This window comes from Oryzias latipes, chromosome 2, assembly GCF_002234675.1.
Source record: "Oryzias latipes chromosome 2, ASM223467v1".
In the NCBI taxonomy this organism is placed as follows: domain Eukaryota; kingdom Metazoa; phylum Chordata; class Actinopteri; order Beloniformes; family Adrianichthyidae; genus Oryzias; species Oryzias latipes.
Genome location: NC_019860.2, coordinates 25,141,550 through 25,168,730, shown reverse-complemented (window position 1 = coordinate 25,168,730; position 27,181 = coordinate 25,141,550). Strand labels below are relative to the sequence as shown.

At 48.0% G+C, this 27,181-nt stretch overlaps 1 protein-coding gene across 2 annotated transcripts; it reads right to left on the bottom strand.

The window, feature by feature from the left end:
- Positions 1-222: 222 nt before the first annotated feature.
- Positions 223-27,181, bottom strand: vps16 (VPS16, CORVET/HOPS core subunit). 2 transcript variants are annotated; one of them, XM_023949564.1, is made up of 24 exons: positions 27,017-27,173; positions 25,688-25,776; positions 25,528-25,619; positions 25,324-25,452; positions 25,115-25,259; positions 23,868-23,983; positions 23,674-23,796; positions 21,704-21,759; positions 10,708-10,797; positions 10,402-10,573; positions 10,206-10,337; positions 10,007-10,134; positions 9,890-9,925; positions 9,633-9,741; positions 9,430-9,564; positions 8,529-8,637; positions 6,232-6,329; positions 6,060-6,164; positions 3,350-3,427; positions 3,127-3,213; positions 2,971-3,053; positions 749-845; positions 555-658; positions 223-480 (listed from the first exon to the last, which is right to left on the bottom strand). In XM_023949564.1, exons 1-24 carry the CDS (start codon positions 27,064-27,066, stop codon positions 345-347), a joined length of 2,499 nt encoding a protein of 832 aa, XP_023805332.1. In that variant the 5' UTR covers positions 27,067-27,173; the 3' UTR covers positions 223-344. The 2 variants fall into 2 exon arrangements, with proteins under 2 accessions (XP_023805332.1, XP_023805330.1); XM_023949562.1 differs by lacking the exons at positions 223-480; positions 555-658; positions 749-845; ... (1 more) ...; positions 3,127-3,213; positions 3,350-3,427 and adding an exon at positions 4,463-5,804 and having other exon boundaries at positions 27,017-27,181.

Sequence of the window (27,181 nt, the reverse complement as noted above, 5' to 3'; positions counted from 1 at the left end):
TGTGGTGTGAATGGGGGGGGGGGGGGGGTACTGATCCAAACATCTGGTGATCCTCCAATGCTCTCCTCACACTGATGAAGACCCTCCATCCTCCTCCTCACCACGTCTTCTACAGAACCTAAAGGAATGGTTCTAGAACCGAATATCTGCCAACCCCCCCATTTCAAATTCTTTACTATGCACTTTCCCTAGAACAGGAAGTGACATCACAATAACAGCATCACCATGAACACAGATGAGAAGCTTTTATTTTGAAACAGCAGCAGAATATTGCAGGGGGGGGGGGGTTCTTCAATAATCCAGACATACAAGAACGTCCACGGGGGTGCTGCGGTGAACGCTCATCACTTTTTGGCGCCGCTGGCCCGGTTCAGTCTGTCAACCAGCAGGCGGTCGGAGGCGGAGCATCTGGACAGGACCGCAGCTATCTCAGACTCACTCTTGTGCTCGATGGCGGCGTCCGCGGCGCTCTCCAGGTCACTGCCAGGAGCAGAGCATAAGCAGTCAGCAGGAAGCCACGCCCACCATCTAATGATGTCACAGGCGAGTCTTACCCAACAGCCAGGTGAGCCTTGACCTTCTGCTCAGGTGTGACTTTGCAGATGTACTTCTTGGCCTCGTTCCTGTTGTTATACTTCATGCAAACCTCAACGAACGCCTGAGGACAAAGCAGCAAAGGATCATGGGTAATAAATCACTTTGAAACTGGAACAATGGTGATGGGCGGGGCCATTTTTGATTATCTTACCAGGTAACCAATTGGAGATTTCTTGCTCTTGGAGAATTTCTCTAGCTCCTCCCACTCCTCCTTCTCTGCCAGAGACTTGAGCTTCAGCCACCAATACCTGCTCAGGTGAAACAGCAGACAGAACCGGGTCAGTCATGTGACCAGAACCACATCACCAACCCCACCCCTCCCAGCCAGAGGGAGTCTCCGGTTTTGAGACTTCAGGTTCAGAGGAACCATCCAGAACCTGCTGGGAAGAAGAGTTCAGAACGGGTCAGGACTTTTTATTGAAACAAGTTCTGGTGAGCACAACCGAAGATTGGACCCAAAGTGTTTATGAGGAATAAAGGGATAGTTATAGTTCATTTTAATGTGGAAACATCTGATCAGAGTCACTAAAGACGCTTCCATCTCTGACTTTAGATGGGTTCAAATACAGAAACACGTTCAGAGACAGAAACCTGAAAAAGATTTAGAGTTCCAGAAACGACTGCAGACAATAGTGAAACCATTTTCCAGGAGGGAACACGGAGAATGAGGTGGATGAATCCACATGACATGTAGACATATATACAATGCACATACACACAATACACATATATACAATACACACACGCACAATACACATATATACAATACACATACGCACAATACACATACACACAATACACACACGCACAATGCACATACACACAATGCACATACGCACGATGCACACGATGCACATATATACAATATACATACACATATACACAATACACATGTACACAATACACATACACACAATACACATATACACAATACACATGTACACAATACACATACACACAATACACATATTTACAATACACATATTTACAATACACATATTTACAATACACATATTTACAATGCACATATACAACATGGACAGGCAACAGTCAACATGGTCTGATTTCTAAAATATGTTTTAGTATAAAAACATAGAATTAATGTTTCTGAACCAATAATGTTCTAAAGTCTGACTGAGGAAATAAAGTTCTGTTTATTTAAAGTGATGATGATGAGGATGACAGGATGAAGAGCTTTAATGTGGCTCACATGCTTTATTGACCGTCTGCTCTGCAGCTCCACTTTCTAACACGGATTCCACCGCCTTTCTTCAGAGCTTTGGACACATCGCTGTGATCCATCAGAACTAGAGTCTATTGCTGGGAGGTTCTGCAGAACATCACTGGTTCTGATCTGAGCTACAAAGAACCACAACCGTGTTTTTCAGCAACATGGAACAGAGGTTCTGTTCGGTACCGTCCCAGGTAAAAACCCAGTAGTTCATGTCTCAGAACAACAGAACCAGCTGGGTCTTCAAAAACATTGCTGCAGTTTTACAGGTCCAAAACAGGCTGGAGACCACAGCTCCAAGAAGATGAGGCCCAAAGCCCCTGAAGACCATTTCTGCTCTGTGCCCCCCCCCCATTCTAACCGTCTGCAGGTGAGGGGCGGATCCACCCGGATCCAGAGACGCTCATCTTCAGATCTTTGTTCCCAACAGGTGGGTTCATACTTTCTAGACAGAATCTTTTCAACCATGACAGACGTTCAGCTGTCGATCTAGGAAGAAGCAGCTTTCTTCTGGACCTGAACATCATCAAAGTAGACGTTGGTCTGGCATGAAGAAGAAGACACTTCCAGAACTCCAATAGAGTTTAGTCTGGACTCTGGTCTACAGAGACTCCTCCTTCAGAGTCCAGCTGTGGACCAAGTCTCAGACCCATGTCAGAGATCAACAAGAGGAGCTGTTTGAGACGGGGACCTACGTGCTCAGACGTCCTGCTTTTAGTCAGGACTCAGCAGAGGTTTGGAACCGCAGACCAACCTGCTGCAGATAAACCTGGTCTAGGTCTGGACCTTTGAACCTGTTTGAGATGGTGAAACTCTAAAGGGTCAAAGTTCATGTCAGGGTCCACGATAAGACCTCAGGTGACTGTGTTCAATCATCTGCAGATGTCACATGATCCACCCAATGCTCCTCCCTGTCCTCACCTGGGAACAGAACCTGTGGATATTGAACTGGTCCTGGGGGGTAACCCCATCCTAAACTGGAGGGGGTTTTGTTCCGTTGATGAGTGAGGCTGCTTCAGACTCTGCTCCTGAATATTGATCCTCTTTGGGTGTGGTTCACAAAGAATGCTGGGTATTTTCTCTAAACAGTGAAAACTGCTGAATGACAGCAGCCAATCACAGCAGGGCTGGTTCAGACTCACCTTTTGTCAGGAACTTTGAAGTCTCTGTACAGCTGCTCTGCCTGTTTGTGAAGTCCTAAAGACAGCAGCGTCTCCATGGTTACCTGAAACAGGACCACGTGTTTGGAAGGTGCTGATCATCAACTTCATCTACCAGTGCAGACAAACTTTACTGACCTGCAGGGACAAACCAAGAAGCCCCGCCCCTTTCTCATCATCTAGCTTTCGCTGGAAACGGAGAAGACGCATCTCCTCCTCTGTGGCCTGAAGGACAACAGAAACTCGTTAGCATCAACCAAACGCCTAGAGGTCACACAGGTGAGTCACGAGGAACAAGAAGATGCGAAGGAGTGAGTGACAGAACATCGTCATGGGTCACGATCTCAGATTGTCCCGTCACCTTTGCAGCAAAGTCGTTTTTGGCCTTGTTGTACTCGTCTACAGCGTTCTGCAGCAGAGACAGACTGCTCTCCAACTTCTGCAGGGAGAACACAGGTGAGAACCACAGGTGAGAACACAGGTGAGAACCGCAGGTGAGGACCGCAGGTGAGGACCACAGGTGAGAACCACAGGTGAAAACACAGGTGAGAACCACAGGTGAGGACCGCAGGTGAAAACACAGGTGAGGGCCACAGGTGAGGACCACAGGTGAAAACAAAGGTGAGAACCACAGGTGAGAACCACAGGTGAAAACACAGGTGAGGGCCACGGGGGAGGACCACAGGTGAGGACCACAGGTGAAAACAAAGGTGAGAACCACAGGTGAGAACCACAGGTGAGAACCACAGGTGAGAACCACAGGTGTGAACACAGGTGAAGACCGCAGGTGAGGAACACAGGTGAGGAACACAGATGAGAACACAGGTGAGGACCACAGGTGAGAACCACAGGTGAGGACCGCAGGTGAAAACACAGGTGAGAACCGCAGGTGAGGACCACAGGTGAGAACCACAGGTGAGGACCGCAGGTGAAAACACAGGTGAGAACCGCAGGTGAGGACCACAGGTGAGGACCGCAGGTGAGGACCACAGGTGAGGACCGCAGGTGAAAACACAGGTGAGGGCCACAGGTGAGGACCACAGGTGAAAACAAAGGTGAGAACCACAGGTGAGAACCACAGGTGAAAACACAGGTGAGGGCCACAGGTGAGGACCACAGGTGAAAACAAAGGTGAGAGCCACAGGTGAGAACCACAGGTGAGAACCACAGGTGAGAACCACAGGTGTGAACACAGGTGAAGACCGCAGGTGAGGAACACAGGTGAGAACACTAGGTGTGAACACAGGTGAAGACCGCAGGTGAGGAACACAGGTGAGGAACACAGATGAGAACACAGGTGAGAACCACAGGTGAGAACCACAGGTGAGAACACAGGTGAGAACACAGGTGAGGACCACAGGTGAGGACCACAGGTGAGAACACAGGTGAAACCACAGGTGAGGAGCACAGGTGAGAAACACAGGTGAGAAACACAGGTGAGGAGCACAGGTGAAAACACAGGTGAGGACTGCAGGTTAGGACCACAGGTGAGAACACAGATGAGGAACACAGATGAGAACACAGGTGAGAACCACAGGTGAGAACACAGGTGAGGACCACAGGTGAGGGCCACAGGTAAGGACCACAGGTGAAAACAAAGGTGAGAACCACAGGTGTGAACACAGGTGAAGACCGCAGGTGAGAAACACAGGTGAGGACCGCAGGTGAGAACACAGGTGAAACCACAGGTGAGGAGCACAGGTGAGGACCACAGGTGAGAACCACAGGTGAAAACACAGGTGAGGACCACAGGTGAGGACCGCAGGTGAAAACACAGGTGAGAACACAGATGAGAACACAGGTGAGAACCACAGGTGAGGACCGCAGGTGAGGACCACAGGTGAGAACCACAGGTGAAAACACAGGTGAGGACCACAGGTGAGGACCGCAGGTGAAAACACAGGTGAGGGCCACAGGTGAGGACCACAGGTGAGAACCACAGGTGAGAACCACAGGTGAGAACCACAGGTGAAAACACAGGTGAGGGCCACAGGTGAGGACCACAGGTGAGGACCACAGGTGAGAACAAAGGTGAGAACCACAGGTGTGAACACAGGTGAAGACCGCAGGTGAGAAACACAGGTGAGGACCGCAGGTGAGAACACAGGTGAAACCACAGGTGAGGAGCACAGGTGAGGACCACAGGTGAGAACCACAGGTGAAAACACAGGTGAGGACCACAGGTGAGGACCGCAGGTGAAAACACAGGTGAGAACACAGATGAGAACACAGGTGAGAACACAGGTGAGAACCACAGGTGAGGACCGCAGGTGAGGACCACAGGTGAGAACCACAGGTGAGGACCGCAGGTGAGGACCGCAGGTGAGGGCCACAGGTGAGGGCCACAGGTGAGAACCACAGGTGAGGACCACAGGTGAGGACCACAGGTGAGGACCACAGGTGAGGACCACAGGTGAAAACACAGGTGAGGGCCACAGGTGAGGACCACAGGTGAGAACCACAGGTGAGAACCACAGGTGAAAACACAGGTGAGGGCCACAGGTGAGGACCACAGGTGAGGACCGCAGGTGAGGACCGCAGGTGAGGACCGCAGGTGAGGACCGCAGGTGAGGACCGCAGGTGAGGACCACAGGTGAGAACCACAGGTGAAAGCACAGGTGAGAACCAAAGGTGAGGACCACAGGTGAGGACCACAGGTGAAAACACAGGTGAGAACCACAGGTGAGGACCGCAGGTGAGGACCGCAGGTGAAAACACAGGTGAGGGCCACAGGTGAGGACCACAGGTGAAAACAAAGGTGAGAACCACAGGTGAGAAACACAGGTGAGGAGCACAGGTGAAAACACAGGTGAGGACTGCAGGTTAGGACCACAGGTGAGAACACAGGTGAGGAACACAGGTGAGGAGCACAGGTGAGGAGCACAAGTGAGACTCACAGGTGAGGAGCACAAGTGAGACTCACAGGTGAGAACCACAGGTGACAACAGCAGGTGAGAATCACAGGTGAGAACACAGGTGAGAACCACCTTTTTCACTTGCAGAGGAGCATCAGACGGAACCCACACTGGTTCAGGTTAGCATTCTCTCATGACACACCTGTTGGCTCCTACCTTTTCTCTGTAGGACGCAGTGACGTAGTAGTTGGCCAGCTCCTGATGGTTGTCGTCCTGGTTGTAGAGGTCTTTCAGAGTCTCCTGTTCCTGAAGCTTACAGAACTGCAGGAACATCCAGAAATGAAGAAGCACCCGGAAAACATGGACAGGTGGAACACAGAAAACGCACCTGTCTGTAGAGGCTGAGGGCCACCGGCTGGTTCCTCAGAGTCATGAAGAAATCCCCTCTGTTCATCTCATTCTTCAGGTGTGTGACCACCATGTAAACTGATCCAAATCAGAGATTTCATCACAAGCTTTAGGACATCAGCTGTGTTCCCACCACACAAATGCTCCAAACTTGATCCAAATTCCCAAAAAAAATACTATTTCACAAAAACCCGGTTTCCTTTCAATCCTGATTATGCAAATAAACCCAAACCAGCTCAGCCATGAGTCAGTCACTAACACCACACCAGATGTGAACAGTTCTCTGATTGACAGAATGCATTCACATATCTGCCCCAGCGCTCTTCATCATTGAATTCATTTCCAGTGACTACAGGGGTCACCCAACAGCAATCAGAAACCCACCAAAGCTAGTTTAGAGCTGCACATTTGTGGATAAAGAACAAGAAAGCCAATCAGTATGGATGTTAGTCTGAGTCATCATTGAAATGAAAGCATTTTAAAGCTATTTCAAATTCCATATGACAAGTTCAAATCTATAGCATCGTTCAAAGCTGTCCTTTCAGAAGCAGAACAGCTTTAGCTGGAAGTTCAGAATTGTGGAACCTTTTCCTAAACCTTTTCATGTGAATAAATGGTTGAGTGTGAAACATGAGCTGAAAACAGGCAGAGGCTCTTCGTTTTATTCTTTCCAAAGAAGGATCTGAACCCGTGTTCAGATGAGTCACAGCGAGGCTCCACTGTTTAAATCCCTTCTTAACCGTAACCTCTCCACCCTAAACGCCATCCATCCAGGGAACAGCGGCTTTGCCCCACATGAAAAGCTTAGAAAATAATAACAATACATTTTATTTATACGCCACCTTTTTGGACACTCAAGGTCGACTCGCAGTACAAAAATATGTAAACGCATAAAAATACAACAATAAACTCCACAAAATAAGTGAACAGTTAAAGCAGCAGTTTAAAGATGATGATCTGAATGTACGAGGAAAAAGGTGAGTTTGAGAGAGTTCATGTTTTGTGGATCAGAGGAGGCAGTTCCAGAGTTGCTGAATGCTCCACCCCTCCATGGTAATCAGACCTGGTCATATGAAGTGTTGCTTTCCGGTGCAAAGCCGCTTTCCTGGATTCTTGGAGTTCTGGTCAGAGCAAAGGCGTCTTAAAGCTGGAGAAACGAAAGTCTTAGGGTCGCCAGTCAAAAAAGGGTTTTGTGTTTTTGCACCAAAAAAAAAAAGACGAGTATTTGGGGGGGGGTAGGCTTGTTGGATTTGATCTTTTGTAGCACCAACCGTGTCCTCCTGACTTTAATGTTTGAGCAGAAATAAATCCATGTTTCATGATTAGACGTGTTTCTCTAGTTATTGTCAATCATTGTGGAAAATAATTACTATTGATATGTGAGCAGTCAGTTGTTGAAATCATTAGTTTATTCTTATCATTACTGCTGCTATTATCAGCAGTCTGTGGTTTTGGTTTTTGGGGACATGTGCAGTAAACAGGTCTGGTGGAGCCCCTCCTACGACTCAGACCCCATAATAGCCCTCATGCTCACAAAGGCTGGTGGTCCCTGGACTAGAGTCGGCGATTATGTCTATAAAGATGTCTGTTGACACTGAAGATGATGAAAAAGTTAAAGGACTAACCTCCCTTCACGCTCAGACTCAAAGTGAGAGACGGAGACCAAAAACAAAGACAGACCGCCGTTTCTGCTTATGGCCAAACACAACAGCCTTCCGTCCTTCTTGGTATTAATAAACCCTGGAGTTGATCGCTTTAAAAGAATAAACGCGCTTAGAAGTCGGTGCGATTGTGGATCCGACTAGCGCGATGACCGATCACTTTGAGTATAAGCCGGCTTTAACGTGGGAGGGGCCGCTTTGGTGATTTTCCAGAGGATCCAAAAATTCCACACGACATGCTCAGCTATGGAGGAGTCGTTTGACGCCGTGGGACCTCTGGTGGCGCCGCTGTGCAGCACCAAAGGCCGCCAGTTCCTACCAAGAAGGGCATCGCCATGCAGTTGTTGGTCACATGACTCTTTTCATTTGAAAACAGGTTTTCCATTGCAGTTTTAGGAAGTATGTCCACTTCCATACTCCTCAAAGTCCAAAAACCTTTCCCCATAAATGTGAGTTTTTAGGAGAATTTATTATCGTAAATACAAGCTGGACGATTTGGAAACACAGTTATGGAGCTGAACTTCCCAAACAGAGGAAGAAGAGGGCGGCTGTCGTTCCTGGAAGATGATCCTTGAGGAACCAAACGTTCAGTTGGTAGATCTATGTTCAGACTCACCGAGGTCCGTGTCTCCACTCTCTACAGCCTTGCTGAGAGCCAGATGACTCCTCTTCATCTTCAGCAGTAGAGGAACCTGTTCTCCAGACCGAGGTTCAAAGTCCAGGAGCTGAGGAACCAACCAACACAGGAGTTAAACCCAACTGATGGAGCAGCACAGAGCTCTACCTCCATGGTCCTCAGTCCACCTGATCCACCCTCTCTAATGTTTTCTACTATCAAACTCGTCTGCGAGTCACTGTCCGACTCAGTTTGAGGAAAACCAAAGAAACCCCCCAGGATTCTGATTCTGAAGTGGGACAGCCATGATGACCCGCCTCAACAAGAGCTGTTTGCTAGAATTCTCTGACCGACCGGCGCTTGCAGCGTCTGCAGCATTAGTGGCTTCTGCAGCATCAGCAGCAATTGCGGCGTCTGCAACGTCTGAACTGATGACAACTCACACGGTTTACGGTTGTAAACTCCTTCACCAACAGTCAGGATGAACTTCTGCCACCATTTCAATTCAAATCTCATGTTAAAGTTTTTTGAAAATGTCTTTTACATCCAAAATATTCACATTTGATGACTTTGCAGACTTTTATAAACTTTTCAAGGACCTAGAAAAGTTGTATTTCCAAACCTTGTCCGGGTCTTTCATGACCGTACGACCCTACATCATTTCAGTAGAACACAGCAGAAAATCTTTTTGTGTGCTCCTTTTAACATGAAGTCAATCAGAGCGCTTCCAGTGGTTATTTGGGGAACTGCAATGTTTGGTACCTCTGGGCTGACTTCAGAACCAGAGTCCAGATGACAGGTACACAGCATAACTAAGAAGACTCTTCTTTCCGTTCTCCAAACAGGGTTTTTTCTTTGTATCGGTGTCCCATCCACCTCCAGGAGCCGTTTGTCTGCGTACCTTGATGGCGAGTTCGGTGCGTCCACATTCGTAAGCTTTGGCGGCGATATGAGAGTACGAGACTCCAGGTGATTCCCCCACCTTCACACACACCGCTCGCGCTATGGCTTCATCCGACAAGTCTTTCTGCTGCACCTGGACACGCCCACACACAGGTAAGGAACAGTGAGAGGCAGCCGCAGGGTCCCAGGTGAGTCATTTACCTTACAGGAGGCCCAGTGCTTCAGGACTCTGCTAACGCCCTGATAGTCGGGAATCTTCAGGTAACGGCAGATCTCAATGGCTAACGGGTAGAACTGTCGAAACAACAACCTGAGGCGGGTAAACAGAGAGAGGGCGGTTCATGGACTTCAGGCACAGTTTACACCTGGAATTAAATCACCTGCTGATTTAAAAAACACTGAATTCTGTTAAATATACCGCATTTTTATCTCCACTAAACAAGAATCAGACGGCTCACCTGTCAATCAGCACCTGCAATGTCATCTGCTTGAATCTGAGAGTAGAGGTAAAGAATTACACCCACACAGTCAGAACTACACCTCCCATCATACCCCTGTGCAGCTCCAGAGGATACTGAGTGTGTGTGAGTGGCATTCCCACGCCGCTCTCTCTAACAGCGTTCAGCACTCGCAGCTCTCTGCAAGTGGACACGAAGGGATCGGAGCAGAAGTCCGTCAGGAAACACTTCCCAAAGGACGCCGCCTGGTAGAGGACAGATCACAGGTTACAGGCGAGCACACCTGGACTCTCGGGATCATCGGGTTTCCTCTCACCCTCATCAGGGACTTCTGGGTGGCGGGGTCGTACTCGTGAGCCGCGGCCTCCACACACTGTCGCACCGCCTCCTCCAGCACGTTCTGCTCCTTGATCTCCCTCAGGTACTCGTCAGCTTTCTGGCTGGACTTCTGTGGACGAGGAAGACGCATCACAGCTGGGACCACACCTGAGGACAGGTGCAGATAGGGGTACCTCATACTCCCGGTGGGCCTCCAGCAGCAGAGCTCCAGGCGCCATGGAGGCGATCTTGAAGATATCCTGGCAGACCAGAGGGACCTCCTGCAGCAGCTCCTGATTGGTGGAGTTGATGATCCGAACTCCGTCCATCTCCCCCACCAAAACAGACGGGTCCTCAACAGGGAATCTGGGCTTTGGGTCAAGGTGGAGTCCGGAGAAACCAGCAGAACTTCTATGAGGACTGAAAAACCCAGATCGGCACAGAACGCTTGATCTGGACTAAAATGGCCCTGGTTCAAGTCCGAGCAGTTTTCAGGATACTGGATGGTGTCATTACACTCTCCGACCACTAGGAGCAGTCTGTCCCACATCAACACCACCGACGGCTGCTGGCTCTTCGGCCTGCGACACCTGGGCAGGTGGACGGATTGAGACGCATGACCAGATAGCAAGACAGGAGGCTGAGGACATCTGGGTTTTCATGCAGTACTTTCCAAACAGTTTAGAATAGGTTCTGATGCCTACACTGTTCTGGAACCAGCACTTTAGAATATGTTCTGGTGCCTATACTGTTCTGGAACCAGCACTTTAGAATAGGTTCTGATGCCTACACCGTGCTGGAACCGGTTCTTTAGGATAGGTTCTGATGCCTACACTGTGCTGGAACCGGTTCTTTAGAATAGGTTCTGATGCCTACACTGTGCTGGAACCGGTTCTTTAGAATAGGTTCTGATGCCTACACTGTTCTGGAACCGGCACTTTAGAATAGGTTCTGATGCCTACACTGTTCTGGAACCAGCACTTTAGAATATGTTCTGGTGCCTATACTGTTCTGGAACCAGCACTTTAGAATAGGTTCTGATGCCTACACCGTGCTGGAACCGGTTCTTTAGAATAGGTTCTGATGCCTACACTGTGCTGGAACCGGTTCTTTAGAATAGGTTCTGATGCCTACACTGTGCTGGAACCGGTTCTTTAGAATAGGTTCTGATGCCTACACTGTTCTGGAACCGGCACTTTAGAATAGGTTAGGGTGCCTACACTGTTCTGGAACCAGCACTTTAGAATAGGTTCTGGTGCCTACACTGTGCTGGAACCGGTTCTTTAGAATAGGTTCTGATGCCTACACTGTGCTGGAACCGGTTCTTTAGAATAGGTTCTGATGCCTACACTGTTCTGGAACCGGCACTTTAGAATAGGTTAGGGTGCCTACACTGTTCTGGAACCAGCACTTTAGAATAGGTTCTGATGCCTACACTGTGCTGGAACCGGTTCTTTAGAATAGGTTCTGATGCCTACACTGTTCTGGAACCGGCACTTTAGAATAGGTTAGGGTGCCTACACTGTTCTGGAACCAGCACTTTAGAATAGGTTCTGGTGCCTACACTGTGCTGGAACCGGTTCTTTAGAATAGGTTCTGATGCCTACACTGTGCTGGAACCGGTACTTTAGAATAGGTTCTGGTGCCTACACTGTTCTGGAACCGGCACTTTAGAATAGGTTAGGGTGCCTACACTGTTCTGGAACCAGCACTTTAGAATAGGTTCTGATGCCTACACTGTGCTGGAACCGGTTCTTTAGAATAGGTTCTGATGCCTACACTGTGCTGGAACCGGTACTTTAGAATAGGTTCTGGTGCCTACACTGTTCTGGAACCGGCACTTTAGAATAGGTTCTGGTGCCTACACTGTGCTGGAACCGGTTCTTTAGAATAGGTTCTGATGCCTACACTGTGCTGGAATCGGCACTTTAGAATAGGTTCTGATGCCTACACTGTGCTGGAACCGGTTCTTTAGAATATGTTCTGGTGCCTACACTGTTCTGGAACCAGCACTTTAGAATAGGTTCTGGTCCCTACACTGTTCTGGAACCGATTCTTTAGAATAGGTTCTGATGCCTACACTGTTCTGGAACCAGCACTTTAGAATAGGTTCTGATGCCTACACTGTGCTGGAACCGGTTCTTTAGAATAGGTTCTGATGCCTACACTGTGCTGGAACCAGCACTTTAGAATAGGTTAGGGTGCCTACACTGTTCTGGAACCGGCACTTTAGAATAGGTTCTGGTCCCTACACTGTTCTGGAACCGGTTCTTTAGAATAGGTTCTGATGCCTACACTGTTCTGGAACCAGCCCTTTAGAATAGGTTCTGATGCCTACACTGTGCTGGAACCGGTTCTTTAGAATAGGTTCTGATGCCTACACTGTGCTGGAATCGGCACTTTAGAATAGGTTAGGGTGCCTACACTGTTCTGGAACCGGTACTTTAGAATAGGTTCTAATGCCTACACTGTGCTGGAACCGGCACTTTAGAATAGGTTCTGATGCCTACACTGTGCTGGAACCGGTTCTTTAGAATAGGTTCTGATGCCTACACTGTGCTGGAACCGGTTCTTTAGAATAGGTTCTGATGCCTACACTGTGCTGGAACCGGTACTTTAGAATAGGTTAGGGTGCCTACACTGTGCTGGAACCAGCACTTTAGAATAGGTTCTGGTGCCTACACTGTGCTGGAACCGGTTCTTTAGAATAGGTTCTGATGCCTACACTGTTCTGGAACCGGCACTTTAGAATAGGTTAGGGTGCCTACACTGTTCTGGAACCAGCACTTTAGAATAGGTTCTGATGCCTACACTGTGCTGGAACCGGTTCTTTAGAATAGGTTCTGATGCCTACACTGTGCTGGAACCGGCACTTTAGAATAGGTTAGGGTGCCTACACTGTGCTGGAACCAGCACTTTAGAATAGGTTCTGGTGCCTACACTGTGCTGGAACCGGTTCTTTAGAATAGGTTCTGATGCCTACACTGTGCTGGAACCGGTTCTTTAGAATAGGTTCTAATGCCTACACTGTTCTGGAACCGGTTCTTTAGAATAGGTTCTGGTGCCTACACTGTGCTGGAACCAGCACTTTAGAATAGGTTCTGGTGCCTACACTGTGCTGGAACCGGTTCTTTAGAATAGGTTCTGGTGCCTACACTGTGCTGGAACCGGTTCTTTAGAATAGGTTCTGATGCCTACACTGTGCTGGAACCGGTTCTTTAGAATAGGTTCTGATGCCTACACTGTGCTGGAACCGGCACTTTAGAATAGGTTAGGGTGCCTACACTGTGCTGGAACCAGCACTTTAGAATAGGTTCTGATGCCTACACTGTGCTGGAACTGGTTCTTTAGAATAGGTTCTGATACCTACACTGTTCTGGAACCGGCACTTTAGAATAGGTTAGGGTGCCTACACTGTTCTGGAACCAGCACTTTAGAATAGGTTCTGGTGCCTACACTGTGCTGGAACCGGTTCTTTAGAATAGGTTCTGATGCCTACACTGTGCTGGAACCGGTTCTTTAGAATAGGTTCTAATGCCTACACTGTTCTGGAACCGGCACTTTAGAATAGGTTAGGGTGCCTACACTGTTCTGGAACCGGTTCTTTAGAATAGGTTCTGATGCCTACACTGTGCTGGAACCGGTTCTTTAGAATAGGTTCTGATGCCTACACTGTGCTGGAACCGGTACTTTAGAATAGGTTCTGGTGCCTACACTGTTCTGGAACCAGCACTTTAGAATAGGTTCTGGTGCCTACACTGTGCTGGAACCGGTTCTTTAGAATAGGTTCTGATGCCTACACTGTGCTGGAACCGGTTCTTTAGAATAGGTTCTGATGCCTACACTGTTCTGGAACCGGCACTTTAGAATAGGTTAGGGTGCCTACACTGTTCTGGAACCAGCACTTTAGAATAGGTTCTGGTGCCTACACTGTGCTGGAACCGGTTCTTTAGAATAGGTTCTGATGCCTACACTGTGCTGGAACCGGTACTTTAGAATAGGTTCTGGTGCCTACACTGTTCTGGAACCGGCACTTTAGAATAGGTTAGGGTGCCTACACTGTTCTGGAACCAGCACTTTAGAATAGGTTCTGGTGCCTACACTGTGCTGGAACCGGTTCTTTAGAATAGGTTCTGATGCCTACACTGTGCTGGAACCGGTACTTTAGAATAGGTTAGGGTGCCTACACTGTTCTGGAACCAGCACTTTAGAATAGGTTCTGATGCCTACACTGTGCTGGAACCGGTTCTTTAGAATAGGTTCTGATGCCTACACTGTGCTGGAACCGGTACTTTAGAATAGGTTCTGGTGCCTACACTGTTCTGGAACCGGCACTTTAGAATAGGTTCTGGTGCCTACACTGTGCTGGAACCGGTTCTTTAGAATAGGTTCTGATGCCTACACTGTGCTGGAATCGGCACTTTAGAATAGGTTAGGGTGCCTACACTGTTCTGGAACCAGCACTTTAGAATAGGTTCTGATGCCTACACTGTGCTGGAACCGGTTCTTTAGAATAGGTTCTGATGCCTACACTGTGCTGGAATCGGCACTTTAGAATAGGTTAGGGTGCCTACACTGTTCTGGAACCGGTTCTTTAGAATAGGTTCTGATGCCTACACTGTGCTGGAACCGGTACTTTAGAATAGGTTCTGGTGCCTACACTGTTCTGGAACCGGCACTTTAGAATAGGTTCTGATGCCTACACTGTGCTGGAATCGGCACTTTAGAATAGGTTAGGGTGCCTACACTGTTCTGGAACCAGCACTTTAGAATAGGTTCTAATGCCTACACTGTGCTGGAACCGGCACTTTAGAATAGGTTAGGGTGCCTACACTGTTCTGGAACCGGTTCTTTAGAATAGGTTCTGATGCCTACACTGTGCTGGAACCGGTTCTTTAGAATAGGTTCTGATGCCTACACTGTGCTGGAACCGGTTCTTTAGAATAGGTTCTGATGCCTACACTGTTCTGGAACCGGCACTTTAGAATAGGTTCTGGTGCCTACACTGTTCTGGAACCAGCACTTTAGAATAGGTTCTGGTGCCTACACTGTGCTGGAACCGGTTCTTTAGAATAGGTTCTGATGCCTACACTGTGCTGGAACCGGCACTTTAGAATAGGTTAGGGTGCCTACACTGTTCTGGAACCAGCACTTTAGAATAGGTTCTGATGCCTACACTGTGCTGGAACCGGTTCTTTAGAATAGGTTCTGATGCCTACACTGTGCTGGAACCGGTACTTTAGAATAGGTTCTGGTGCCTACACTGTTCTGGAACCGGCACTTTAGAATAGGTTCTGGTGCCTACACTGTGCTGGAACCGGTTCTTTAGAATAGGTTAGGGTGCCTACACTGTGCTGGAATCGGCACTTTAGAATAGGTTAGGGTGCCTACACTGTTCTGGAACCAGCACTTTAGAATAGGTTCTGATGCCTACACTGTGCTGGAACCGGTTCTTTAGAATAGGTTCTGATGCCTACACTGTGCTGGAATCGGCACTTTAGAATAGGTTAGGGTGCCTACACTGTTCTGGAACCGGTACTTTAGAATAGGTTCTAATGCTTACACTGTGCTGGAACCGGCACTTTAGAATAGGTTAGGGTGCCTACACTGTTCTGGAACCGGTTCTTTAGAATAGGTTCTGATGCCTACACTGTGCTGGAACCGGTTTCTTTAGAATAGGTTCTGATGCCTACACTGTGCTGGAACCGGTTCTTTAGAATAGGTTCTGATGCCTACACTGTGCTGGAACCGATACTTTAGAATAGGTTCTGGTGCCTACACTGTGCTGGAACCGGTTCTTTAGAATAGGTTCTGATGCCTACACTGTGCTGGAATCGGCACTTTAGAATAGGTTCTGGTGCCTACACTGTGCTGGAATCGGCACTTTAGAATAGGTTAGGGTGCCTACACTGTTCTGGAACCGGTTCTTTAGAATAGGTTCTGATGCCTACACTGTGCTGGAACCGGTACTTTAGAATAGGTTCTGGTGCCTACACTGTTCTGGAACCGGCACTTTAGAATAGGTTCTGGTCCCTACACTGTTCTGGAACCGGTTCTTTAGAATAGGTTCTGATGCCTACACTGTTCTGGAACCGGTTCTTTAGAATAGGTTCTGATGCCTACACTGTGCTGGAATCGGCACTTTAGAATAGGTTAGGGTGCCTACACTGTTCTGGAACCGGTACTTTAGAATAGGTTCTAATGCCTACACTGTGCTGGAACCGGCACTTTAGAATAGGTTAGGGTGCCTACACTGTTCTGGAACCGGTTCTTTAGAATAGGTTCTGATGCCTACACTGTGCTGGAACCGGTTCTTTAGAATAGGTTCTGATGCCTACACTGTGCTGGAACCGGTTCTTTAGAATAGGTTCTGATGCCTACACTGTGCTGGAACCGATACTTTAGAATAGGTTCTGGTGCCTACACTGTGCTGGAACCGGTTCTTTAGAATAGGTTCTGATGCCTACACTGTGCTGGAATCGGCACTTTAGAATAGGTTAGGGTGCCTACACTGTTCTGGAACCAGCACTTTAGAATAGGTTCTGATGCCTACACTGTGCTGGAACCGGTTCTTTAGAATAGGTTCTGATGCCTACACTGTGCTGGAATCGGCACTTTAGAATAGGTTAGGGTGCCTACACTGTTCTGGAACCGGTTCTTTAGAATAGGTTCTGATGCCTACACTGTGCTGGAATCGGCACTTTAGAATAGGTTAGGGTGCCTACACTGTTCTGGAACCGGTACTTTAGAATAGGTTCTAATGCCTACACTGTGCTGGAACCGGCACTTTAGAATAGGTTAGGGTGCCTACACTGTTCTGGAACCGGTTCTTTAGAATAGGTTCTGATGCCTACACTGTGCTGGAACCGGTTCTTTAGAATAGGTTCTGATGCCTACACTGTGCTGGAACCGGTTCTTTAGAATAGGTTCTGATGCCTACACTGTGCTGGAACCGGTACTTTAGAATAGGTTCTGGTGCCTACACTGTTCTGGAACCGGCACTTTAGAATAGGTTCTGGTCCCTACACTGTTCTGGAACCGGTTCTTTAGAATAGGTTCTGATGCCTACACTGTGCTGGAATCGGCACTTTAGAATAGGTTAGGGTGCCTACACTGTTCTGGAACCGGTACTTTAGAATAGGTTCTAATGCCTACACTGTGCTGGAACCGGCACTTTAGAATAGGTTAGGGTGCCTACACTGTTCTGGAACCGGTTCTTTAGAATAGGTTCTGATGCCTACACTGTGCTGGAACCGGTTCTTTAGAATAGGTTCTGATGCCTACACTGTGCTGGAACCGGTTCTTTAGAATAGGTTCTGATGCCTACACTGTGCTGGAACCGGTACTTTAGAATAGGTTCTGGTGCCTACACTGTTCTGGAACCGGCACTTTAGAATAGGTTCTGGTCCCTACACTGTTCTGGAACCGGTTCTTTAGAATAGGTTCTGATGCCTACACTGTGCTGGAACCGGTTCTTTAGAATAGGTTCTGATGCCTACACTGTGCTGGAACCGGCACTTTAGAATAGGTTCTAATGCCTACACTGTGCTGGAACCGGCACTTTAGAATAGGTTAGGGTGCCTACACTGTTCTGGAACCGGTTCTTTAGAATAGGTTCTGATGCCTACACTGTGCTGGAACCGGTTCTTTAGAATAGGTTCTGATGCCTACACTGTGCTGGAACCGGTTCTTTAGAATAGGTTCTGATGCCTACACTGTGCTGGAACCGGTACTTTAGAATAGGTTCTGGTGCCTACACTGTTCTGGAACCGGCACTTTAGAATAGGTTCTGGTCCCTACACTGTTCTGGAACCGGTTCTTTAGAATAGGTTCTGATGCCTACACTGTTCTGGAACCGGTACTTTAGAATAGGTTCTGATGCCTACACTGTTCTGGAACCGGTTCTTTAGAATAGGTTCTGATGCCTACACTGTGCTGGAACCGGTTCTTTAGAATAGGTTCTGATGCCTACACTGTGCTGGAACCGGTACTTTAGAATAGGTTCTGGTGCCTACACTGTGCTGGAATCGGCACTTTAGAATAGGTTCTGATGCCTACACTGTTCTGGAACCGGTACTTTAGAATAGGTTCTAATGCCTACACTGTGCTGGAACCGGCACTTTAGAATAGGTTAGGGTGCCTACACTGTTCTGGAACCGGTTCTTTAGAATAGGTTCTGATGCCTACACTGTGCTGGAACCGGTTCTTTAGAATAGGTTCTGATGCCTACACTGTGCTGGAACCGGTTTTTTAGAATAGGTTCTGATGCCTACACTGTGCTGGAACCGGTACTTTAGAATAGGTTCTGGTGCCTACACTGTTCTGGAACCGGCACTTTAGAATAGGTTCTGATGCCTACACTGTGCTGGAACCGGTTTCTTTAGAATAGGTTCTGATGCCTACACTGTGCTGGAACCGGTTCTTTAGAATAGGTTCTGATGCCTACACTGTGCTGGAACCGATACTTTAGAATAGGTTCTGGTGCCTACACTGTGCTGGAACCGGTTCTTTAGAATAGGTTCTGATGCCTACACTGTGCTGGAATCGGCACTTTAGAATAGGTTCTGGTGCCTACACTGTGCTGGAATCGGCACTTTAGAATAGGTTAGGGTGCCTACACTGTTCTGGAACCGGTTCTTTAGAATAGGTTCTGATGCCTACACTGTGCTGGAACCGGTACTTTAGAATAGGTTCTGGTGCCTACACTGTTCTGGAACCGGCACTTTAGAATAGGTTCTGGTCCCTACACTGTTCTGGAACCGGTTCTTTAGAATAGGTTCTGATGCCTACACTGTTCTGGAACCGGTTCTTTAGAATAGGTTCTGATGCCTACACTGTGCTGGAATCGGCACTTTAGAATAGGTTAGGGTGCCTACACTGTTCTGGAACCGGTACTTTAGAATAGGTTCTAATGCCTACACTGTGCTGGAACCGGCACTTTAGAATAGGTTAGGGTGCCTACACTGTTCTGGAACCGGTTCTTTAGAATAGGTTCTGATGCCTACACTGTGCTGGAACCGGTTCTTTAGAATAGGTTCTGATGCCTACACTGTGCTGGAACCGGTTCTTTAGAATAGGTTCTGATGCCTACACTGTGCTGGAACCGATACTTTAGAATAGGTTCTGGTGCCTACACTGTGCTGGAACCGGTTCTTTAGAATAGGTTCTGATGCCTACACTGTGCTGGAATCGGCACTTTAGAATAGGTTAGGGTGCCTACACTGTTCTGGAACCAGCACTTTAGAATAGGTTCTGATGCCTACACTGTGCTGGAACCGGTTCTTTAGAATAGGTTCTGATGCCTACACTGTGCTGGAATCGGCACTTTAGAATAGGTTAGGGTGCCTACACTGTTCTGGAACCGGTTCTTTAGAATAGGTTCTGATGCCTACACTGTGCTGGAATCGGCACTTTAGAATAGGTTAGGGTGCCTACACTGTTCTGGAACCGGTACTTTAGAATAGGTTCTAATGCCTACACTGTGCTGGAACCGGCACTTTAGAATAGGTTAGGGTGCCTACACTGTTCTGGAACCGGTTCTTTAGAATAGGTTCTGATGCCTACACTGTGCTGGAACCGGTTCTTTAGAATAGGTTCTGATGCCTACACTGTGCTGGAACCGGTTCTTTAGAATAGGTTCTGATGCCTACACTGTGCTGGAACCGGTACTTTAGAATAGGTTCTGGTGCCTACACTGTTCTGGAACCGGCACTTTAGAATAGGTTCTGGTCCCTACACTGTTCTGGAACCGGTTCTTTAGAATAGGTTCTGATGCCTACACTGTGCTGGAATCGGCACTTTAGAATAGGTTAGGGTGCCTACACTGTTCTGGAACCGGTACTTTAGAATAGGTTCTAATGCCTACACTGTGCTGGAACCGGCACTTTAGAATAGGTTAGGGTGCCTACACTGTTCTGGAACCGGTTCTTTAGAATAGGTTCTGATGCCTACACTGTGCTGGAACCGGTTCTTTAGAATAGGTTCTGATGCCTACACTGTGCTGGAACCGGTTCTTTAGAATAGGTTCTGATGCCTACACTGTGCTGGAACCGGTACTTTAGAATAGGTTCTGGTGCCTACACTGTTCTGGAACCGGCACTTTAGAATAGGTTCTGGTCCCTACACTGTTCTGGAACCGGTTCTTTAGAATAGGTTCTGATGCCTACACTGTGCTGGAACCGGTTCTTTAGAATAGGTTCTGATGCCTACACTGTGCTGGAACCGGCACTTTAGAATAGGTTCTAATGCCTACACTGTGCTGGAACCGGCACTTTAGAATAGGTTAGGGTGCCTACACTGTTCTGGAACCGGTTCTTTAGAATAGGTTCTGATGCCTACACTGTGCTGGAACCGGTTCTTTAGAATAGGTTCTGATGCCTACACTGTGCTGGAACCGGTTCTTTAGAATAGGTTCTGATGCCTACACTGTGCTGGAACCGGTACTTTAGAATAGGTTCTGGTGCCTACACTGTTCTGGAACCGGCACTTTAGAATAGGTTCTGGTCCCTACACTGTTCTGGAACCGGTTCTTTAGAATAGGTTCTGATGCCTACACTGTTCTGGAACCGGTACTTTAGAATAGGTTCTGATGCCTACACTGTTCTGGAACCGGTTCTTTAGAATAGGTTCTGATGCCTACACTGTGCTGGAACCGGTTCTTTAGAATAGGTTCTGATGCCTACACTGTGCTGGAACCGGTACTTTAGAATAGGTTCTGGTGCCTACACTGTGCTGGAATCGGCACTTTAGAATAGGTTCTGATGCCTACACTGTTCTGGAACCGGTACTTTAGAATAGGTTCTAATGCCTACACTGTGCTGGAACCGGCACTTTAGAATAGGTTAGGGTGCCTACACTGTTCTGGAACCGGTTCTTTAGAATAGGTTCTGATGCCTACACTGTGCTGGAACCGGTTCTTTAGAATAGGTTCTGATGCCTACACTGTGCTGGAACCGGTTTTTTAGAATAGGTTCTGATGCCTACACTGTGCTGGAACCGGTACTTTAGAATAGGTTCTGGTGCCTACACTGTTCTGGAACCGGCACTTTAGAATAGGTTCTGATGCCTACACTGTTCTGGAACCGGTTCTTTAGAATAGGTTCTGATGCCTACACTGTGCTGGAACCGGTTCTTTAGAATAGGTTCTGATGCCTACACTGTGCTGGAACCGGTACTTTAGAATAGGTTCTGGTGCCTACACTGTTCTGGAACCGGCACTTTAGAATAGGTTCTGGTCCCTACACTGTTCTGGAACCGGTACTTTAGAATAGGTTCTGGTGCCTACACTGTGCTGGAACCGGTACTTTAGAATAGGTTCTGGTGCCTACACTGTGCTGGAACCGGTACTTTAGAATAGGTTCTGGTGCCTACACTGTGCTGGAAGTTTATAGTGACATGAAGCACCATCTCTAGACAGTACCATTAGTACCTCATCCAGTGGTACTGGTACCTCTGGATGAGGTACTAATGGTAGACAGGTGAGACAGGCGGACGTACCACAGCATCTGTTTGGGTCTTTCTGTCGTCTTGGTGTCAAATTCCAAGAGTTTGTCCTGCAGAGAGAAGACGTCCTTCATTAACCAATGTTTGGATCCGTTTGGACACAATCTGCTTCAGTTCCATCATGAAAGGAACATCTTCCACTCAACCCAAAACAAGAAAAATTAAGAGAATCCAGAGGGAATATTCTGCTCAAGGTTCATATTAATGACAGTCAATGTCATTAATATGACATCTTCTTCCTCTTTCGGCTTCTCCCATCAGGGGTCGCCACAGCGAACAAGTCGCATGGTAAACTTGGCAATGTTTTACGCCGGATGCCCTTCCTGACGCAACCTTCTCAAACCGGGCTTGGGACCGGCACAGAGGTAGAGAAGGGAACAGGGAGCAGCCCGGAGTCGAACCCTGGTTTCATGGACGGAAGTCGCCGCAAACCAGCACGAGCTAAACCGGCTCCCAATGTCATTAATATGACATATGAATATATATTAAAATGTGAAATTCCCATTTGTAGGTGCTTAGATAGACACGCTGGCTTTTGTGAATCAGATTGTCTGGAATGAAATGGACACATGAGTGACTTGGGCCAGTCCAGAACAATAAGACTCAGTAGCAGGTAGATCTACGGTTAGGAGTCTCTGAACGCTCACACCTTCCTGAAGATGAGGAGGAAGACAAATTCCACAGCTTTGTTGTCTTGAAACAGGCATGTGGTATTGACAGGACCAATCAGGAATCCTCAGGAGCTGGAGCACAGGAGCAGGCTTTCCAATGTTTGGCGAGCGCTGTCTGTAAATAATCTACTTCTATGGCGGCGCGCCTAGATGGTCTGTGCGGCGGCGACATAGCATACGCAGAGCAGGCTCCGGGTCTGTGGGCGGGGCTCAAGAACCGCATGCTTCAGGACAACACTGCTCCCTTGATGGGGAACCATGGAGCCGGCGGCAGGAGCTGTGGTCAGACGGGCGTCTCGTTTCCAATCCAAGAGGCCCGCGGGTCGGCCTGGGCCTCAAATAATGCTCCTGCGGGCCGGAGAAGCCCCTCCGCAGATAGATATGGCAATCCAAATGTGCTACCAAAACTTCAGATGTTGTTCGTTTTGGTGGATAATGATAACAGACTCGCTGCCAAAGCCGGCTCTAGGGTGATGTCAGAAAATGGGCGGGACCCAGAAGGAGAGAAAGGCGAAGCCTCACATATGGATTTGTCTGACTTTTGGCTGTGAAAATGAAATGTGAAAAAACTCATATCTAAATAAAAAATAGTTGCTTAGTGTGCCAAATGTAAAATGTGATCATATATACGGATAAACTTTAGTATAAAAAGCTCTAGAGCAGCAGGACATAGGCCCTTTGGGAATTACATAACCAGGCTTGAACGTCACATCAGTCATTTCCAAGTGTTTGTAGAAAGAACTGCTATGTATCAACAGAGATGTAGAAAAAAATCATTTGTTCAGATTGATTCTTTAAAATAATTCACAGGTCTGACTTTCAGTCCAGTTTCAAGGTCTTTAGACTACCGGAGCCTAGAAACTGCTTTGAAAAGGTTTGGCTTTGTTTCAAACATTTTAATTAAATCTTGTTCTTCGGTCGTTACTTCTTAAAGTTTAAATATTCTTTATTGACACAGCTTTTTGGCATAAATTACCCAAACATTGGGAGATCATGAACTTAACAATAATGACGTCTTTTCTTTTTCAGGACAGTGAGGTTGTGAGGACTTCTGCTGACCACCAGAGGTCCTCGATGTCTGTTTTGTATGTTTCTTTCTGATCTTTTATCGTCTTCATTCATCTTCAGGATTCTTTACATTTATTAGCAAGAATAAATTTGGATCAAATCCTGTCACTACTTATATTGTAAGCAGAACAACTATACTGTATTATAGTAGTACTACCCTGTATTATAGTAGTACTAGCCTGTATTATAGTAGTACCATCTGAGCAGTAAAGGACCACAGCTCACCTGTAGGTTAGAAAGCCCCGCCCACAGGTGTCCAGAGTCTGTGAAGAGGGACAAGTACTTGTAGCTGAAAGACACGCTCATGTGCACGATGCTGCCCGCATGGGGACTCAGGCCTGGGGGGCACTGCAGACAGGTACAGGTGTTTAGACAGGTATCAGTTGGTGACCACCTGAACGTCCATCGGCGCGTCTCACCACAGCGGTGCAGGACGTGTTATCCAGGATGTAGAGTTCTGGTCCGATGGACAGCAGGACTTTGGTCTGTCTGTCCTGAGTGAGGACAACCCAGGAGGCCGGTCTTCCCTGTAAACCTGAGAAGACAGGTGAGATGCAGAAGGGTGAGAGGAAGGCAGGTGAGAGGAAGACAGGTGAAAGGAAGACAAGTGAGAGGAAGACAGGTGAAAGGAAGAAAAGTGAGAGGAAGACAGGTGAGAGGCAAACAGGTGAGAAGCAGGCAAGTGAGAGGAAGACAGGTGAGAAGCAGATAGGTGAAGGTAGGCAAGTGATAGGAAGACAGGTGAGGGGATGACAGGTGAGGGGATGACAGGTGAGAAGCAGGCAGGTGAGAGGCAGACAGGTGAGAAGCAGACAGGTGAAAAAGAAGACAGGTGAGAGGCAGACAGGTGAGAGGCAGGCAGGTGAGAAGCAGACAAGTGAGAAGCAGAGAGGTTAGAGGAAGACAGGTGAGAAGCAGACAGGTGAGAGGCAGACAGGTGAGAAGCAGACAGGTGAGAGGAAGACAGGTGAGAGGAAGACAGGTGAAAGGCAGACAGGTGAGAGAAAGACAAGTGGGAAGCAGACAGGTGAGACGCAGACAGTTGAGAAGCAGACAACTGAGAGGCAGACAGGTGAAAAGGAGACAGGTGAGAGGCAGACAGGTGAAGGTAGGCAAGTGAGAGGAAGACAGGTGAGAGGAAGATAGTTGAGAGGCAGACAACTGAGAGGCAGACAGGTGAGAAGCAGACATGTGAGAGGCAGACAGGTGAGAGGAAGACAGGTGAGAGGAAGACAGGTGAGAGGAAGACAGGTGGGAAGCAGACAGGTGAGAGGAAGACAGGCGAGAGGCAGGCAGGTGAGAGGAGGACAGGTAAGGGGAAGACAGGTGAGAAGCAGATAGATGAGAGGCAGGCAGGTGAGAAGCAGACAGGTGAAGGCAGGCAGGTGGGTCCAACAGACGGCAGTTGTCAAACATAAACAGTCTTGACACAAACAGCCTGTCCATCACACCTCCACACCTGTCCCGTTCAGACTGTCCAGACAGGTGGGTGTCTGTCCTTCACCTGTCTGCCTCTCACCAGGCAGGTTAGAAGAAAACGTGTTGGAGTCCAACAGCAGGTCAAATGTCTGTCATGGTGAACCTCCAAAGTCTTAAAGTCCACCACAGAAAACCCTCAAAGGTGTGAAGACTGCTGAGGATGAAGATGGTCAGCAAGGAGACTTACCTGGAACCTCAGGTAACCTCCGCAGTTTCAGATCCTCAATGTTTGTAGCCAAGGTGAAGCGGGAGGAGCCTGTTACTATGGCAATACCTGTGCCATAAGGAGAGTGGAACACCTTGGCCTCCAACACCTGACTCTGGACCACTTCCTGTGAAGAACAACAGCCAAAGTCAGGTCATGACCCCGCAAGTTCTGAAACAGTCCAGACCCACCTGTCCCATGCTGAAGTGTCTTTTGAAGGATCCAAACAGATCGTAGATCAGAACCGAGCCGTCCTCCTGAACACACAGCAGCTCATCGCTGATGGACCAGCCCAGTTGGACCACAGGCCCACTCTTCCACTGTGACAGAGCGACACAAACGGGTCAGTCTGACCCAACCGCCAGACCATGATCTGGGATGGAGCCCACCCTTACAGGAAAGCTGGCGATGGCAGCGCCCGAGGCCGAGTAGATCTCCAGCTGAGGTCGAGAACTTGGAGACCGTCTAAGGGGTTCCCTGAGGAGAGCTGAGGCAGACGCATTAAAGTTTCTGGACACGGGACTAAACAAACACCTGTGGTGGAGTGGGACGCACCTATGGGTCCACCGTACGGCGCTGCAGCCACCAGACTGTCCCGAAGGCCGTCTCGAATGCTCCAACACATCTCATAGAGCTCCACCTTCCTGCACGAGAACCCGAGAACTCAGAGGCTGCAAATGCAGAGCAGCCACAGACCTGAACCCAGAACCACAGACCAGAACCCAGAACCCCAGACCTGAACCCAGAACCCTAGAACCAAAGACCTGAACCCAGAACTGAACCCAGAACCCTAGAACCAAAGACTTGAACCCAGAACCCCAGACCTGAACCCAGAACCCTAGAACCAAAGACTTGAACCCAGAGCCACAGATCTGAACCCAGAACCACAGACCTGAACCCAGAACCCTAAACCTGAACCCAGAACCACAGACCTGAACCCAGAACCCTAGAACCAAAGACCTGAACCCAGAACCCCAGACCTGAACCCAGAACCCTAGAACCAAAGACTTGAACCCAGAGCCACAGATCTGAACCCAGAACCACAGACCTGAACCCAGAACTCTAAACCTGAACCCAGAACCACAGACCTAAACCCAGAACTCCAGAACCCTGAACCCCAGACCTGGACCCAGAGCCACAGACCTGAACCCAGAACCCCAGAACCCTAAACCCAGAATCACATACCTGAACCCAGAACCCCAGAAACCACAACCATAGACCTGAACCCAGAACCATAGACCTGAACCCATAACACCATAACCTAAACCATCACATGTACATCTCCAACCAGAGCATGGAAGAACTTTGAGACAAACTTCCCCAGAATAAGATGTTATGGGTTCCATTTCCGGGACTGAAATAGTGACTAAATAGCCCCCATTGATAGGCTTTATTATAAAACGAGTTAAAAATCAATACAAACACGAAAGAATGTAAAATATTACGAAGTATTAGAGAAATATTCTAGTCTAATTGTAAGGGGAAAAAACGGGACAAAGAACAGAAACATTTAAATGCCAGTATAGCTTAGTCAGTTTGTTAGTTCATTTTAGTATTTTCCTATTGAACTCTTTGTATTCGTGATCATTTTAAGTTCATGTTTTACTTCGAAGCCCATCGAGACTACTGTTGTGATTTTGGGCTATACAAATAAAATTGAATTGAATTCAATTGAATTTAAATTCTCATGAAATTGATTAAACCAGATATCCGTTGATCATGATTCTGACTGCGTTCATTTGCGATTTGTTTATTAATTCTTGTTCGATTGTGTTTTTTCTGTAAGAACTAAGCTGTGTTAGCATGCTAGCAGCTGCACAAGATTTAGCAGCTAGCTAAGCATGTTAAAGCACCGGGGCAGCAGACGGAACGGGAACGGCTGACCGGTAAAAGGCCTCCCCCAGCGGGTTCCAGCTGGCCGTGACGAACGCCATTCGGTCCACCTGGACTCGGAACCGGTCCCTGGTGCAGCACACTGAGGAAGATGAAAGTTTTGTCAACAGTCAGCTGATCTGCGGCAGATTCTTCTTCAGAGGTTTATGGTCAAAC

Coding starts and splice junctions, on each gene's coding strand:
- vps16 (XM_023949562.1), bottom strand. CDS start 27,066: ATGGCGTTCGTCACGGCCAGCTGGAACCCGCTGGGGGAGGCCTTTTAC. Junction 25,453..25,527: donor CTGCCATCGCCAGCTTTCCT/GTAAGGGTGGGC, acceptor GCTCTGTCACAG/TGGAAGAGTGGGCCTGTGGT. Junction 9,742..9,889: donor TTGCAGGTGCTGATTGACAG/GTGAGCCGTCTG, acceptor TACCCGCCTCAG/GTTGTTGTTTCGACAGTTCT.